Source organism: Hibiscus syriacus, unplaced genomic scaffold (genome assembly GCF_006381635.1).
Source record: "Hibiscus syriacus cultivar Baekdansim isolate YM2019G1 unplaced genomic scaffold, ASM638163v2 tig00008222_pilon, whole genome shotgun sequence".
NCBI classification, from domain to species: Eukaryota; Viridiplantae; Streptophyta; class Magnoliopsida; order Malvales; family Malvaceae; genus Hibiscus; species Hibiscus syriacus.
The window spans coordinates 111089-129299 of record NW_024062157.1 but is presented as its reverse complement, the minus strand read 5'-3'; the positions used below and the strand labels follow the sequence as shown (position 1 = coordinate 129299).

At 32.4% G+C, this 18211-nt stretch overlaps 1 protein-coding gene across 2 annotated transcripts; it reads left to right on the top strand.

The window, feature by feature from the left end:
- The first annotated feature begins 4598 nt into the window (after window positions 1–4598).
- LOC120202114 (zinc finger protein CONSTANS-LIKE 9-like) lies at window positions 4599–12178 on the top strand. 2 transcript variants are annotated; one of them, XM_039202589.1, is made up of 3 exons: window positions 4599–4612; window positions 11326–11848; window positions 11972–12178. In XM_039202589.1, the coding sequence occupies exons 2-3, from the start codon at window positions 11393–11395 to the stop codon at window positions 12161–12163; spliced, it is 648 nt and encodes a 215-aa protein (XP_039058520.1). In that variant the 5' UTR covers window positions 4599–4612; window positions 11326–11392; the 3' UTR covers window positions 12164–12178. The 2 variants fall into 2 exon arrangements, with proteins under 2 accessions (XP_039058520.1, XP_039058519.1); XM_039202588.1 differs by having other exon boundaries at window positions 11969–12178.
- Window positions 12179–18211: the final 6033 nt, after the last annotated feature.

The following is an 18211-nucleotide window of genomic DNA, read 5'->3' as shown; positions in this document are numbered from 1 at the left end:
GTCCATTCTAATCATACATGGATTTATATGTGAAAGAGACTATCTTCATATTTCATTCCACTTCTCAGGATTGATTTTATTTACAATAATTGGTTTTTTAAAATCTTTAAATGTATGATATGAAAAATGATAAAAGGGGGTTCAAGACGTAAAATTTCTAAATAACATCTTGAAACCAAAGGAGGATTCGAGTCGAAAACCTAAAAAGACGATTCGAATATCGAATGGTGCAACAAAGACATAAGAGACGATCTTAAGCTCTTGATGAAGCAACGCACATCCCAAAGACGTTCCTGAAATTTTGGAATCAATAAGTATCTCTATGAGATGAGCATAACAACTACTTCTTCAAGTTAGTGGAAGCTCAAAGTGACATATATGATGGATCAATCTGATAGACCTTACTTTACTAGAATCAACCTACACCTTAAATCAGTCAATAATTTTGACACTTGCCATAGGACTATGATTTTTTGATTTAAAAGTGTAGTTGATTTATTTGATATTCATTAAACTCATGTTTTATGATTTGATTATATTGTGAACCTGTAAAGAGCAATACTTTATAAAATTCTTTCATTCTTCGATAAAAAAAGGAGGAAAAACATTTTTCAAATAGGACAGTCTAAAATGAGGAAGGTCCTTAAAACAAATTGTTGCCTATTCTACCTCTATTGAAGAAAAAGAATGAGCGAGGCCAGAATGATGAAGTATTTCACTTTCTTGAAGGCAAGGGGTCTGAGAGTCCAGAAAGTCTGGAGAATTGAACTTGTAATGCCTCTCCTGTGACATTATTAGCAACTCATCAAGAAAGATTATCCTATTTAAAAGGGACACTTTTCTCATACTGATGGTGGTAAGCATCACCAGACAAATTAGTTTCCTCAGTCACCAATCCATGTCCCTTAGAAGATTACATCACAGAGCTATAAGTCCCATTAAGGTGTATTATAGGAATGAACAAGTCCACCACTTACACTCTAGTTATACTATGATATTGGCTCAAGTCTTGATACATCATTGCTGCATCTTCCAAGCCGATCATTTTCTTTGTCAGGATTATATCCATTATGTCCTTCAGAAGATTGTTGAACTTGAATTTGAGAACTTATAGGGACAAAATAAGATATTGGAACAGATTCTACACTTATAGATTTGTCATATTAAGTAACATTGGTTACGGGATTCCAAAAGTAGAGATAACCAGTTTTATCATCAACTAAACATTTTCATGATTTGGGAAGAGTGGGATATGGCAGTGCATATCTTGGAGAAACAGAAAAGAAAGTCGTTGTAGCAGTCATTGCAAGAAAATGCACCGAAAAAAATCTTCTAGTTCATCCTAATGATGTTTATCTCTTCCAGTAAGGTTGTTACACGGGATGCCACCGACAATAAGGTCAAATCCGCCAAATCTACTCATCAATTGCTCCAACCGATCATCATTCAGTTCTTGCACATCTGCTTTCAAAGGTATGCTGAGCTGGTAAAGGACAATCTCTGCACCACCGATCCCAGATAAAAGGGACAGAACATTGATACCCCTGGGGAACAAGTTTCTTAAAACCGAAAGATGATAAGTCATTGTGTCGGCCTGGACTGGATTACCAAGCGATTTATACCATTCTATCCGACTAGATCCCTCCAGATCCAGAAAATGGACACCTCATTCAGAAGAGTCACATATCTCAGACATTTATGTCAGAATGATTTATTACTTCTTAAATGATTGTGGCAACAACAGGAAAATCTTTAAGTTACTGAACAACGCCGTTGTTTAATGACACCAGAATGAGAGCATTCAAGATTAACAGCTTTGTGTACAGATCACGAGTACCCTCAATGGGGTATTAGCTAAATTGGACCTCATAGGGATCATTATATTCAAATCAAACAAACATTGAGAGTAAGCCTTACAGTTTAGAATGTTGGGGCATTTTTGAAGGCCTAATTCAGAAAGATTCATGTAGAACATCTTGAAGGCCCATTTCAATGAGAAATAGAATATTGGGGCATTTTGAATGCCTAATTCAAACAAAAATAATTCTTATGGGGCATTTTGAAAGCTCACATCAACAAGAAGCAAATTTTGGGGCATGCTGAAAGCCCATTTCAATCAGAAATATGAATGTTGACACATTTTGAACGTTCATATCAGCAAATACTGGGGCATGCTAAAGGCCCATATCATCTTATGGAAAGATCATTGTCACATGACAGCGTGTTCTTTGTTAAGCTACATAAAAGTTGCATGGATAAAGATGGTCCCCATATATATCATTCGATCCAAGGTTCAGTTCCTCAAGATCTTGACTTTGAATTTGGTCTTTTATGCGTCGGTGATGATTGGGAATATTTTTTTGAGGTTCCTGCCAATTAGTTTCAATCATGCTGTTGGGACTACGAAGCCGTTTTTCTCAACAGTTTTCGCTTACTTGATGACATTGAAGAGGGAGGCTCAGCTTTCGTATATTACCCTTATTCTCGTTGTTACTGGGGTTACCATTGCCAGTCAGGGTGAACTGAGTTTTCATCTATTTTGTTTTAGCATGTGCATTTTATCTACAGCAACAAGAATTCCATGGACCTCTTTCTATACATGGCTCCTATAGTTGATGTGTTTCTACTTCCTACAACACTAATTACGGAAGAAAACATGATCGGTATCATACTTTCCCTTGCCCGATATGATATCAAGATTAGTTGGTATCTCTTATTCAATTCGGCACTAGTATATTTTGTGAATTTGACCAACTTTTTGGTCATGAAAGTCACAAATATCCCCCTTGTATTCCCACTGAATTTTGTTCTTGATGTTTTTGTAACATCATACAAAAGCTCTAAACATTATGCAAAAAGCATTCACTGATTGAGAAATCTGGGAAGAAGCCACATGCAAAGATGAATGTGTTGTCAAATATTTTACGAACATCTGGGCAGAAGCCACAGGAAAGAATGAATATGTTGTCAAATATTTTACAAACATCTGGGCAGAAGCCACAGGAAATGATGAATGTGTTGTCAAATGTTTTACGAACATCTATGCAAAAACCACATGAAATGATGAATGTGTTATCAAATGGTTTACGAACCAGTTATGGTGCTGAACCAATATTGCGATCATATGGTATTTCCATTTATGGAACCAAGATGAAATTTTTCTTCATCAACCCCAAGATTAGAAGTGAAAAATGATGAAGATTTCTTTTCATAAGAGGGACGCTGAAATTTTAACAACAAGAAACTAGTGGAGCCAACTAAGGTTGAATGATAAGGTTGTTGTTAAAACATCTCGATATGATATAGTGTGAATAACTTTGTTCGAGATCCGATTAAATGTGGAGACATGAAAGGAATTAGTATAAATCCTCCTTGTAATGTGTTTCAAGAGTCAAATTAGAACAAACGCTGCTCTACTAATTAATCTCTGCTGATTTGGGCATATCTACATCTACATTCTTCAAAGATGATAGATTCATTCTTCAAAGATGATAGATTCATTCTTCAAAGATGATAGATTCTCTTTTCAAAGATGAAAGCTTTATTGGGTTTCTACACAACTATAAGCAAAGAAAGCTGATGTTATCTAGGACAAAATGGGGCATCAATGTCATAATTTTGATTACGGTAAGATTTTCATAAAAGAAACATTTCTTATAAGACTTTAATGAAATAAAGAAGACACAAAGATGCAAGTGGATCAGATGGTTCATCAGAAATGCCAGCTTGAAATGACATTTTAACCAAGTGAAGGAAGACCGAGTTTGCCACTTTGAAGTCAAATAAATATGAATTTAACATTCATGCATAATATTTAGGCATTTACAAAAATATGGGCATTTCCATTCATTTTATCAATGTTGAATATTTGACAGGAATTTCAAAGATTTCAGCAAAGATTTGAATCCATAACTCGATTGATGAACATTTCCAGAGGAAGTTCATAATGAGAAGAACTCATCTGAAGAGGAAGAACAAGTTCATAATGAGAAGAACTTGTTCAACCTTTTGCTCGATTCTATCCAGAAGGAGATAAATCAACACCAACATTTCCAGAGGAAGTTCATAATGAGAAGAACTCATCTGAAGAGGAAGAAGAATTCCATAATGAGAAGAACTTGTTCAACCTTTTTCTCGATTCTATCCCAGAATGAGATAGATCAACACCAACATTTCCAGAGGAAGTTCATAATGAGAATAACTCATCTGAAGAGCAAGAAGAAGTTCATAATGAGAAGAACTTGTTCAACCTTTTGCTTGACTCTATCACAGAAGGAGATAGATCAGCACCAACATTTCCAGATAAAGTTCATAATTAGAAGAACTTATCTGAAGAGGAAAAAGAAGTTCATAATGAGAAGAACTTGTTCAACCTTAGCTTGATTCAGAGTTGAATGAAAGAAGAACCTCCCTTGAGGATCAATATTTTCAGAGAGTTCATAATAAGAAGAACTCATCTGAAGAGGAAGAGGAAGTTCATAATGAGAAGAACTTGTTCAACCTTGCCTTAATTCATCACATATGAAGTCGAATCAATGACACCTCTTTTGAGGATCAGCATTTCAAGAAGGAATTCATAATGAGAAGAACTCATCTAAAGAAGAAGAAGAAGTTCATAATGAGAAGAACTTGTTCAACCTTTTGCTAGATTTCATCACAGAATGAAATGGATTATCATTCCTAGTGGAAGAGTTCATAATGAGAAGAACTAATCCCAAAAAGTGGAAGAAGTTCATAATGAGAAGAACTTGTTCAACATTTCTATCCTAATCAAGAAAGGTCAAATGGACAAAAAACTTATTGTCTTTTTCATCTTTTCTCTATTCTTGTTGACACAAGAATGAGCAAAGAGGGGCAGTTGTAGACATCATTTTTTTCTCTATTTATTTTATTTATTATTTATTATTATTTATTATTTATTATTAATAATATTATTATTTATTATTATTAATATTATTATTAAACTATTACATGTCCTAAACCCAACCCAATTACAAATCAGGGCCCAGAACCAAGAGCCCAACTGAGTCAGCCCAAAGGAAACCCTAAACTTAATTAGGGTTTATATTATCTCAGCATCAGCCGCCAACAAATAGCAGCCGTTGGATCTTGTGAGATCCAACAGTCCAAGGGCCTCCAGATGAAACCCTAGGGTTATGATACCCTAGGGCAACGTTGACGCCTCCTCTGTTACCACGCGGCTGTCGCCTCCAACGTCGCTCCACCCATTGCCACGACGCCAACCGAAGGGTCCAGAAGACGCTGCCAGCTGCACACGCTTCGCCATTCTTCGGTGAGTCACCACAAGTTCGGTGACTCACCGAAACTCATCTTCATAACCGGTCTGAAGCCATCACCGGTGATGGTTATAAAAAACCATCGACTTCCTGCAAGAAAGAAAAAGAACAACAACCAAATCACCAAATATCCAAATACAAAAATAGAGAGAGACTTACCGAAGAAGCGGCGCTGTCACCAGAGTTCACACACGCCTCCACGCGCCACCATCGAGGTCGAAATACCGAAGGTATTTCTTTAGATCTACAAAAAATCTGAGGCATTTTAGAGAAAACGGGGGTCAAATTTGGTCTTAGATCATTCCGATCTATCTTTTGAGGGTATATTGTATTTTCCGGCCACCAGCGACGGTGTCAGCGGCGGCGTAAGGCTGCCAGTCGTCGATCGGTTTCCCTCCGGTGAGGGAAACCTAGAGAGAGGGAAAAGCATTTTTTACTCTCTCTTAAATAGAGAGAGAATGAGAATAGAAGAAATGAGAAGAATGTCCCGAAGGGCTGACCATTTAGGGTTTATATACCCCTCCCAAACGACATCGTTTTGGGTAGGGGATATATGCGTAATTTGCGCGTATGGGCAAACCCTTTCCGCAGTGCCAATAGTTTTATATCCTTACATTTTGGTCACTGAAATCAAATCCTGAACTTTTAATTCGGTCTTATAATTTTATTTACTTTATAATTTAGTCCATGATATGCTTTTATATATTTTAGGTAAAATGACCGATTTAGCCACTGTAAATTTAATATTTTACATTTTAATCACTGATTAATAATTAAGGATAAATTACACTATCCGTATATAGATTTTTAATAATTTGACATAGAGTCTTTAATTTATATACTTTATGTTTTAGTCTTATTACTTTTAATTTCTTTTATTTTGGTCACTTTTTATTACAATTTTATTTATTTTTATTATTGTATTTCAATATTTTAATTATAGTTCTTTATTTTATCTTTATTTTATATATATACATATATATTAAAAATTCATAAGAATTATTTGATTAATTTCAAAAATAATAATATTTATTTATTTTTTTAATATTAAGAAATGGGTTGTCTTAAATTAACTAGAGGTCTTATTTTGATATTTTTAAATAAACAAATATCAAGCTATATATATATATATATATATATATATATATATATATATATATATATATATATATATATATATATATATTACTTTAGTTTTATTTAAATTATTTTTTAGGAAAAAATATCATATTTTTATATTTATTTATTTATTAATATTAAAGAAAGGGGCTGTCTTAAAGCAACTAGATGTCATTTTCTAATATTTTTAAATAAATGCCCTATTTATAAAACCCTAAAAATATATATTTTTACTTTAGTTTTATAAAAATTATTTTGAATCTAGAACAACGGAATCATAAATTAAATTTATATTCGAATTCTTAAATTCTATTATTAGAGACAATTTATAATCGACAAAGACCAATTTTGGGTATTGTAGGGGTGCTAATCCTTCCCCAAACGTAACCGACCACGAATCCCTTTTTATTATTAAAAAGAACGAATTTTTGGTTAAACACAGTGAATTTTTTGTTAAACGCAGACCGGTTTATCTTTTAACTGATGTTTTCTTAAAAACTCTTTTAAAAGATGATTTGTAAGTATCCAACCTACCTAACCCAAAAGGTCGATGGTGACTCTCAAAACATTTCAATAAAAACCATCTATTTATTCACATTACTTTTTCTGCCAAGGAAATTTCGTGCCCGGGCGAAAACCGATTACGACAATACTAAACTAAAAAATCATGATTTATATTATCTTCTTCATTCCCTTTTGTTATTCTTTTTTTTTTTTTTTTGTGTGTTAACGATGCATCTCATTGTTTGTTTTACCTCTACTCAATATATAACAACCAAGAAATACTCCACTAAAATAGTTCTCCCCCCGTAAAGAGTGATTCTCCCTAGCTTTTCACTGCTCTCATTGAAAAACTGGTTTTCGATGTTTCACTATGCAGGCTCCACGTAGCACTGGTATTTACGGCAACGATCTGTTGTTGGATGATGTAAGTATATTTTTGTTTTACATTTTATCATTCTTTTGTAGTAGCTTGTTTTTCATATAGATAATCTTGGTGAAATATTAAAATATGAAAGGGTGTTTAGTAAACAACTTTTGAATAACTTTTAGCTTATTTGAGCATAAAAAGTTGATTAGTAGTTAAACCCTCCACTTTTAGTGTTTGGTAAATACCTTTTTGAAAAAATATATTATGTAAAATGAGCTGAAAATGTAAACGTTGGAAAATCCAACAGTTTGGAAGATCTGATTGCAAAATAAGATATTAAATGACATATTTGACCTTATTTTTCCGTAATTACATCCTTGCCATAAAACCTAATCTAATGAAATAGCCTTCATCCTAATATATTTTAGTGAAATTTTATTTTTTTAGCTGTAGATTCTCAAATATATTTTAGTTAAGAAAATATAAAAGAAAACATGAAAGTAAAAAAATGTAGTATTGATATTTTATACAAAGTTAATAGTATATATCAATATCACAAGGTTAATATTTGTAAATATTAAATTTAAAAATATATTTAAAATTTTCAAAAATATTAATTAATTTTCTTTAAGGAATTTTTAATTTCTTGTCAAAAGCATTTTATCCAAATAATTTGACCCCAATAAAGACTAAAGTATTATAGAACATATATGTACTTAACAACTAAATGTATCATATCATTATTTGTTATTTTACTCATATCAGCTATCAGCTAAATTTTACCAAACACTTCTATATAAACAATTAATCAAATCAGTTTTCCAAATCAGCTAATCAAATCAGTTGGTCGAACCAGCTACTAGAATCAACTACCAACTATCAGTTGTTTGCCAAATTCCCCCGAAATCTTCAATGCTTGATGATTATCAACAGTGGGATTCTTTTGGCTATGCTTTGCTTCGAAAATTTCCGTTCTGCAGTGAGGAATAACTTCTCTTCCTAGGATTCCTAATTCGCATGATTTCTTATATGAAGAATGAGTACCTTTACAAAGACCGAATTCGAAGGTGTATATAAAGAACTCGTCATAAAAAGAGAATAATATCTTGTGCAGTTTGTTCATTAGGTTCTTTAGCTATGAATTTACCGAATAGGTCACCTTGTTGTTGACGGTTGAGTTTCATTACCTTAATATGCTGCCTGGTTTCTATGATTGTTGTAATAATGACTGTAGAGTAAGGTAAGGTTCATATTTAAGTGATTCGATTATTATTCAATTAAAACAATTATACCATATTGTTGCCAAGCTTGTGTAATGACGTTTGTATTTCATCATTTCCCAAACAGTAAATGGAATATGTTATTGTCCTGTTGAGTTGGTTGTTCACGTTTGTTGATGCTCTAGTTTCTCAGCATTCACTATTTAAAAACATTGTTGCCAAACACTTGCTTCAGTGACCATAGCATCATACCACCTTGTATTTTTCTTCTTCTCAATTTACAATACTTTTGAGCTTAAATTTTGTCATTGATTGATGATGCTTCGTCATGTATTTGGTTTAGTCACCGAAATCCAGATATGTCAAATAATCTGGGGTTTTGATTTTGAGCCTAATTACTTTAGAAACTTGTTTTGCAATCTCTCCCCCTTGATTTTGAGCCCAATTTACAACCCACTTTTATATGCATTGACAGAGTAAAAAGAAATTGATTGTGGCAGATTTTCTTTCACGCCGGATTAAATTATCGCTCGGAGGTTTTCGGTTCGGTACTACCGTTGAAACCCGATGATGACCTGAATGGAGCTCCGGTTGCTCTACACCCTTCCATGGCCGATCTCCTGCTTCCACGTAATAATCTCCGAATCTTTTCGCCTCTATATATTTATTTTGTGCTCTCAAATTTCATATATCCTATGCTAGATATTTGAAGCTTATTGAGAACGATGGTGGAGGAGTAGATAAATACCCGATGTTTAGAACCGAATTGGGGAAATCTGTGACGTTGAAAGAATCTTCAATTGCAAAAATATTATCTATCATCGATGAAATCGTCGCCACCTTTACTGTTACTTCAAGTAAACGCTTCTCTCTTTTACTTTATTTTTTTGGTTTAATAACTAAAACCAAAGAGCATAGGTTACTAAAATCATTTACTATATTTACCAAGATGATCGTGAAATTATAGAACTGAGCTCTTTTTTTTTTTTTTTTGCAAAAGCATCGTTATATGTTTCAACTGAAGCATTAAAGCATGCAAGGAGTCTTCTTGGTGACCCGGAACTAGTGGATTTATTTGGTGAAATGGATGAAGATGTTCTCCATTTACAATTTACACGAAGGAAAAACTTAACCATGAGTCATCTAACAAGGAAAATTGTTTTTTTACTTTTTTTTCCACATAAAGGAGCAATGAAGACTCACAGATTATGCGTGTAAAATATCTTTCTCTCTCTCTCTCTCTCATGTTATTTTCCTACTTGTTTCATTTCATTAGACTCACAGATTGTGCACGTAACATAGGTTGAACATGTGAGAGCTGACAGGAGTTTCCTTGCAGAAGCTGCCAGTTTGAGAAAAAAACACTATTATTATTTTCAAGATACTAAGTATCTATCATGAAGTATCTTCCTGATCGTGACATGATGACTTTGCTAATGAGAGAAGACACTCCGACTAAGACATTGACTAGAATTTGCATTGCTTAAAGTGCTCTTGTCATTGTTTATTGTAGTTAATGATATTGAAGTACATTATATTTTATTTGAATTTTGTAAACTAAATGATCTAACTTTTTTTTGGCGTTTGTTCAAAAAACACAACTAAAGACATAACCTTTTTGCAGCGTTTTATTTCATATACGCCGCTAACAATTGTGGCGGTTGCTTTACTCTTGTTGTGGTGCTTTATTTTTTGCGTCGGTAGCTGTTTTAGCAATGCATTAAAACGTCACTATAGGACTTAAAAACATCTCTATAGACCAAGTGTGTAATCGTTGGTCGAAAACAATACTTATTATCTCTATTTTTTATTTAAAAAATATGTTTATTTACTTTTATTAGATTAACGGATGAAGGGTCAGATCACCAATTGATTTTTTCTGAACAGCCCTAGCGAGATTACTTCAACATGGTAATGCCATAGCGGTTGTTAAGATATTTTTGCCTTTGCCAGTGATATGAAGCTGCAAATGGAGAGGAGATGGGCAAAACAGTGGGACGTACAAGCAATGGATCCGAATCAAGGCAAGCCACGTGGCTGATCATGGACCCTGCAAGCGAGGAAGAGAATCTGAATCTCGGCGCTCCACTAACGACACATGGCCACAGTCACGGTTCTAACTAACCCAAGGAAAGCAGATAACTCGTTGTACGCTGCCACCACTCAATAATAATAAAAAAAATCTTCTTCTTTTCTAAACAAACCGAGGAAACGAAGCCGAAGGCCGAAGCAAAAGGTACTGGGCTTAATTTAATGCCATATATAAATAAATACATATTTATGACCTCCGAACACGTGGCAGTTGTTTCCACCACAGCCACACCCCTTCACTATCGTTTCTTTCCAATTCGGCAAATACTCTCCTTCCGTACAGTTTCTAAATGACATATTTGGCCCTGTCAGTTTATTTTGTTTCACTTCGCATTGCCCATTCTATTTACAGGAATAGAAAGATCGTATTTTTATATTATTAGACTTGTTTGAATAGTATAAGTAAATCTATTTATAAAAATATAAGGTTTCAAATTAAAAAAAATTAAATAAATCTGTAAGGTGAAAAAAGTAATTTCAAGGAGTTAATTGATTTATTTTAGTATCTTTGTAGAAACAATATATGTTAGTGGTGGTGGCGCTGCCAGCTTGCTTGGTAAACTGGGAGTACTTTTAATGGTAAATTTGTAATTTGGAGAAAGAGGAAGGCTGTGTCTATAAGCCAGTGCAGTTTGATGTCTTTTCCTCTTCCTTTCCAATCGCTCATTCTCTCCATATACAAGAAAGAGAAAATTCTTGAAATAAAAAATATTCCCCTAGAAAACGAAAGAAGAAACCGGCAGATAGGCTTAAGCCAAAGCTTCTCTCTGATTTCGGTTGAAAGAAGAAGGGAAATGAAGAGGTGTGAGCTCTGCGATTTGGCGGCAAGGACGTATTGTGAGTCGGACAAAGCGAGTCTGTGCTGGGACTGTGATGCTAAAGTGCACGGAGCCAACTTTCTCGTGGCGAGGCACGTGAGGTGTCTTCTCTGTCACGCTTGCCAGTCTCTCACGCCGTGGAGAGCCGCTGGTACAAAGCTCGGTCACACGGTTTCCGCCTGTGATAGGTGCGTCGACGGTGGCGATCGAGAAGGCAGCGAAGCGGAAAATGACGAAGACGGTGTTTCTGATGATGAGGCGGAGGAGGACGGCGATAATCAGGTAGTGCCGTGGTCCGCAAATATGCCTCCGCCGGCTTCAAGTTCAACTAGTAGCGATGAATATTCCGATGGCGAAAGAGAGGTCTGTAAATCAACAAATTTGTTTCCGTTGAAAAGATCGAGAGAAAATGCTTCAGATCTTCGTTATAAGGTTTGTTTTTGTTTTCTTTTTGTTATTTCATTTCAAATCCTCTTCTTATTTTCCTTCTCCTCTCCATTGATTAATCATTTTCTCGGTTTTATTAACTTATTTATTTGTGATTGCAATTTGCAGGACGATCTGGATCCATTATCTCGTAAACGGAGGCATGGTTACCGTAATATTTTGACGACTCCGTGCAGAGCAGAGGACGATGCCGTTTATGTTGATTATGTAAGGATGTTAAAAGAACAGTCTATCAAACAAGAGAATGCCGTTCAGCTACAGTCAGAAGCGAGTGATTCGGTAGGCACGGCGAGTTCATAGTCATTAAGCAAAAGGAAAAACAAAATAGGGCTTCATAAAATCCGGTAAAATATCTTTAATCCGTTAGTGATAGTAATTGCTTGTCTGTTTGATTGAGTTTGCTCGGCCAGAGATTTTTGATGATCTAACCTATTCTAACGATAGTCCATGATTTTTTATCTTTGATGGGATTTGTTAACCCTCTTTTAATACTGTGTGCTGATTCCTGAGAAATTTACGAGTTTGATCTCTGTGTAAGATTTTGTAATATGATATTTTACCATGTGTCATGATTATTGGTTTGTTTTTAGTGTTCTTCTCTCCACCCCCCCCCCCCCATATTCTTTGAATTTCTTAAAGTATATTTGAAACCTCTTATGAATCAAAATGTACATAAAATATGAAGAATTCGCATCACCAAGTAGTTAACAGGCAATTTAATGAAATTTAGCCATTAATTACATTTATCACAAAATGATATTTTGCACATAAATTTGTAATAATATCGGTTTCAAATAAGTTACTATTAGTAGCAGCGAATGTTTACCGAGTTGAGCTAACTTTGTGCATGTCGACTTTCAAGCAGTTACATGGAGTGTGTTTAATGAGATTAGCAATTTGTGAGCACTTCGAATTTGATTCGGTCAAAATTTTGTAAAAGGGGTTGATTTTACTCGAACTCGATCTTCACTTGATAACTTAACGAGTTGAGTCGAGCAACGTTCAACTGGACTTGATGAGTTAGCGAGAAACTCGTTAATATTTCTAATATAAATTTTTAGTAATTATCTTAACAAATTATTTCATTCAATAAAAAATGATAAATTACTTATCTATTAATTTTTTTAATAAACATTAAAGTAATTCTAAAGTCTAAATTAATGTTTTACTATACCAAAAATTCAAAGTCTATTTATTATTTTAAAGTATCTGTGAATTGCTTTGTTGAGATTCTCAATTATTAAAAGTTATAAAATAGTTATTTGACTATAAAATGTTGTTTTGTTGAGCTTGACTATTAAAAGTTGTAAAATAGTCACTGGACTATTTATATGTTTCAAATTTGTCTTTTTTCATTAAAAATATTGATGGTCGTTTGAGTTAAATGTTGATATGCTGATTGTGATATTATAATCGTTTGAGATTCTATGATCAAATTTTATCATATCCCAATAACATATTAACATTCCGCTCAAACAATCTTTAATTTTTTAATGGAAAAAGATGAGTTTGGAACATATGAAGTCATATGATCATTTTATAACTTTAATAATAAATAGAGTCAACAATGTAACACTTTATAGTTGGATGATCATTTTATAAGTTTTATAGTCGGAGACTTAACAAAGTAATGTCTTATAATTAGGGGATCATTTGTATACTTTATCCAAATAATAATTGAGTTGTCAAATTTTTACAATAGCATAAAAGTTTACGTCCGTGTTAATATTAGTATAATATTAAATTAATATAACAATATTTATTATTTTACATATTATAATAAATTAATTTTTAAATATATTTTTTAATTTAAAATTATTTAATGATGCCATACTTTCAATTATTAAAATACACATAAAAAACTATTATGTGAGTCGTTACATGAATTAAAAAAAATTAATAATTTAATCATTGAAATCGCATTGATTTGCCTAAAAAGGTTGAAAGTTAAACTTTTAGTTGAAAAAATAACAACAAAATACATTAAAAGTATAAACATTAGGTGATAAATTTTGTAAATACTATTTTTAAAAAGTATTTAATAAAATGACACATAAAAAATTATTTATAAATACACCTAGTCAACAGTGCTTTTGGAAGATAAGCCTTTCATCTATATGATTAAGGATGGCAACCGTAATATCTCAAAATTTTGATTAGTGGTCAAAATGTAATTTTTGAAAGTTCATTGGCTAAAATATAAAATTTTAGCAAAGTTCAAGGATCTAAGTGATAATTTTTTGAAAATAAATTTTAGTCTGTAAATGAATAGTTCACCCTAAAGAATGTCATTTTCGTGGGAATCAGATTTTCGATATGGAATTTGTATTAAAAACTATAAGGCGATAAGGTTCAGTAAAATATTTAGATAATCAGATCGAATTAAAAATTTAGGAAATTTTGAAGGATGACATTGAAGGTTAATAATGTCATTTTCATATATTAAATTAGTAGAATTTAACATGGATCATTAGATTTAAGTTGATTTTCCATGTTAAATTGGGACCATTGGATTAAAGTGGTAAGATTGTAATTTCAGGAAAACTAAAAGGGCAAAGTTGGAAGATGATAAAATCTTTGTCTATATTTGACTTTGATGATGTAAGGATGATAAAAGCATGATGTACCATGGTAATTTGGTAATTATTATCATTTTTAAAGGGTAAAAAGGTCTTTTAGCATAAAATTAATTTTCAATGGTTTAAAGCCATGTGTATTAGACATTTTACATGGAAAACCAAGAACTCTATTCATCTTCAAGCTATAAGTCGTGACCTCCATAACCAACGTAAGGAAATTTTAATTTTTAAGAAGCTTAATTACTTGGATTTTGGATGAAAGCATGAAATAGAAAATGTACCTACATGAAATTCTCTATCATTTGGTGTAATTTGTTCATGCTTTCCATGCTTAAATCACAAGTTCATGAGATTTATGGATGAAGGGGATGTTAGCTTTTTATGACTTAAGGATGGATTTTGATGTACTTGATGTTATGGAATCATTTGAATCAAAGTTTGGTTAATTTGGGTTTATATAAAAGTTTGATTATGGATTATTTTTTATATGGAATTTGTTGTAATTGCATGGAATTGATGAATAGAAGTTGAATTCATGCTTGAATCAAGTTGGAAATAAAGCATGAAAAACTCTATAATATTCTGCCTATAGAGGAATAATAAGGAAAAATTATGGAAAAAATTACTAAAGCTAGAAATGGTGTTTGAAAAGTTCTACAAGCTTTAGAATGTGGTTTGAATCAATTTGGAATTTTGTAAAGTTATAGGGACCATTTTGTATATTATGGAAAATTAAGGGATTGAAGTGAAATTATTTAAAATTTGATTTACTATACTGAAATGAAATGTTAAAATGTTTATTTTTATGTTAGAAGGTTGATTGGATCAATTTAGAAGTTTTTACAACCTTAGGGACCAAATCACAAATTGTATGAAAGTTGGGCTTGGAATAGAAATTGTTCAAAACGTTGATGGGCTATATTTGAATTAAATGTTGAAATGTTTAATTGTGATGTTGAAAGCTTATATTTGAAGTTAATGGGAAGAGACAATTTTGAATAAATTGGAAAAGTCAAGATGAATTCTAAAAAGAAATCATAATCAATTGTTAAGATGTGAAGTTTGCAAATGTTATATGCATTAGTGGTAAATATGAATAATAAAGAAATTTGAGATGTCGTTTTTAAGTTTTTAAGTTGACATTGATCGTATGAGATGAAATTAGTATCGAATTAGTGTCGAAATAATTTTTAGGAATTTTATTCCTAATATACACCTATGTTAGTATGAAATTAAAAAGTGATCTGAATTGTACATGTTTTGAAAATGATGTTCGTATAGGCAAACATAAAGCTAAGGAAAAAGTACGCGAGTGAGGTTTATATCGAAAGTAAAGGTTTGATATTAAGGCATATCAGGTGAGTGCATCTTACCTATTATATATATATATATATATATATATATATATATGACATGAGGAAGACTTACGATGAGTTAATATCAAATGATTTAGAAAGAAAAAAATTAACTCATATTTTGATTTATTTTCATATTGTTTTACAAAATGGTATTCAGTTGATTTTGGGAATGAATTACCTAATACATTTTATATGATATTTTACTAAATGGTTTATGGATGATTTTGAGTATGAACTGCCCAATACACTCGTATATGATAGTTTGATATGTTAATATCTGTTGATACTTTTAATAAATGAATGGAATATGATTTGATAAGAAAAGCTCATTGTATATTCATTGAGAGTCACTAGTACAATTGACATGCCATGTAACATCCCAAACTACGGGTTAGTGACCAAATTGTAAAATTTCAGAATTTGGTGATTAAAGTAGAATAGTTGAATAGTTCAATGATTTATGTGGAGATATTTCCTGAAAGTTGTTAATAATTATTAAAAGAATTAAAGGGCAAAAAGGTCATTTGACTTGGAAATGATAATTAAATGATATATAACCATGTGGGGATAAGGATGAGGAGATATTTTCTCTACTTCATCATCTTCTTCTTCTTCTTCATGTACGAGAGAAAGAGAGAGCCAAGCTTGCAAGGTAAGTTTTCGAATTTGTTGATCATTTGTTGATTTAAAGGTTGGGTTTTGATCATTAGACGATAACTAAGCTTAAGGAAAGCTTAAGTTATCTTAAGATCAAAAGATGAATAAGTTATGAAAGATTAAAGAAAATGGGTTTTAAGTGAATTTTTGGAAAAGAGTTGATAAGTTGAATTTGAAACTAAATTTGACTTGTTAGCAACTTAATTAAGAGATATGAAGTGATATAATTGGATTTAGAACATATTGACATTTTTGTATGATTATTGATTTCCATATGAAAGATGAAATTTTGAGATTAAAGATGAGATAAATGGATATAAATGAGTTTAAGCATGTGTATGTGAGTTAAGGATATGAAAGGGGTTGAAACATGACAATTAAATTAGAAGGAAGTAATTCACGTGCATAAAATGGGAATTCTGGACTAGTGTGCATCGGTACACATTCAACATGTATCGATGCATCAAGGGTAAATTTCCATAAATTATTCAGTGTGTATCGATGCATACAGGTAGGCATCGATGCATGGGAATTTCGAAGCTATTTTGTGTACCGATGCACCCATAGTGCATCGATACACCCCTAAAGGAAAAATGGAATTTTGGTTCATTAAACTAGCTTAAGTTATTAACATCAAGTTATAAGGTTTAGGCTTCAACTAATTATCTTGAAAATTATATTTATGTAGATATAGAGCCTAAACGAGTTCCAGAACAATCAAAGAATTAGGATCGAATCAAAGCAATGCTAAGGTGAGTGCAATTTAAATTGTACTTATGTAATTAATCAAACATTGGCTTGCGATGACCCAATGATGGAGTTACTATGGTAAAAAGTAACATATAAAATGTTATGTGATTACTATGTGTGCATCAGTACATAGAAATGGATGTATGTTATTATATGTTACATGATTTACATGCTTACGTGAAAATGCAACATATGATATATGTTACTTGATATGACATGCGAGGTTACATGAACAAATGAGAAATGATAAAATCCATATGAAATGATCTATGTGAATACATGCATTTGTGATACGTGTTATATGATATTAGATATATGTTTATACATACATGTGGTATGTGATAGAAGAGAAGGAACATGTGATTATAAGATCAATGATCACACGTACATGTGATACGTGACTGAAAAGAAAAGATATGTGTTTATAAGAGAAAGGAACTGTTATAATGATAATGCCCATGTTATGTGATATGAGAGCAAGGGGTATAGTTGGCATGCCAAGGGTCAAGGGTTTACCTATGTTCTTCGGGACATATGGACTGTTTACCTATGTTCTTTGGGACATATGGACTGATTACCTAGGTTCTTCGGAATCTATGGACTGGTCCTTCGGGACATTTATACGAGCTGTGGTGACAGCATAGTGGTGCACAACCTCAATGTACTCACATATCTTAAGTTCTCAAAAGTATACATGGGCTAATACATGATCTTTAAAGATAATAAATAACTTGATATGATACTATGTGTGCTATGTTGTGAAATGACATGGATGCCCGATGGTGAGTAAAGAAAGGTTCAATAAATGCTTACATGATATAAAGGAATTAGTGATAGTAATATGAGTACTGATAAGTACTGTTAATGGTATATATTTTTATATGATATGATAGTATTAATTGTTTATGCATTAATATGAGTAGAGTAATATCATATGTTTTAATGACTCACTAAGTCAACGACTTAGCGTGTGATTGTTTCATGCGTAGGTTCCGAGAAGAGGA

Coding starts and splice junctions, on each gene's coding strand:
- LOC120202114 (XM_039202588.1), top strand. CDS start 11,393: ATGAAGAGGTGTGAGCTCTGCGATTTGGCGGCAAGGACGTATTGTGAG. Junction 11,849..11,968: donor CTTCAGATCTTCGTTATAAG/GTTTGTTTTTGT, acceptor GATTGCAATTTG/CAGGACGATCTGGATCCATT.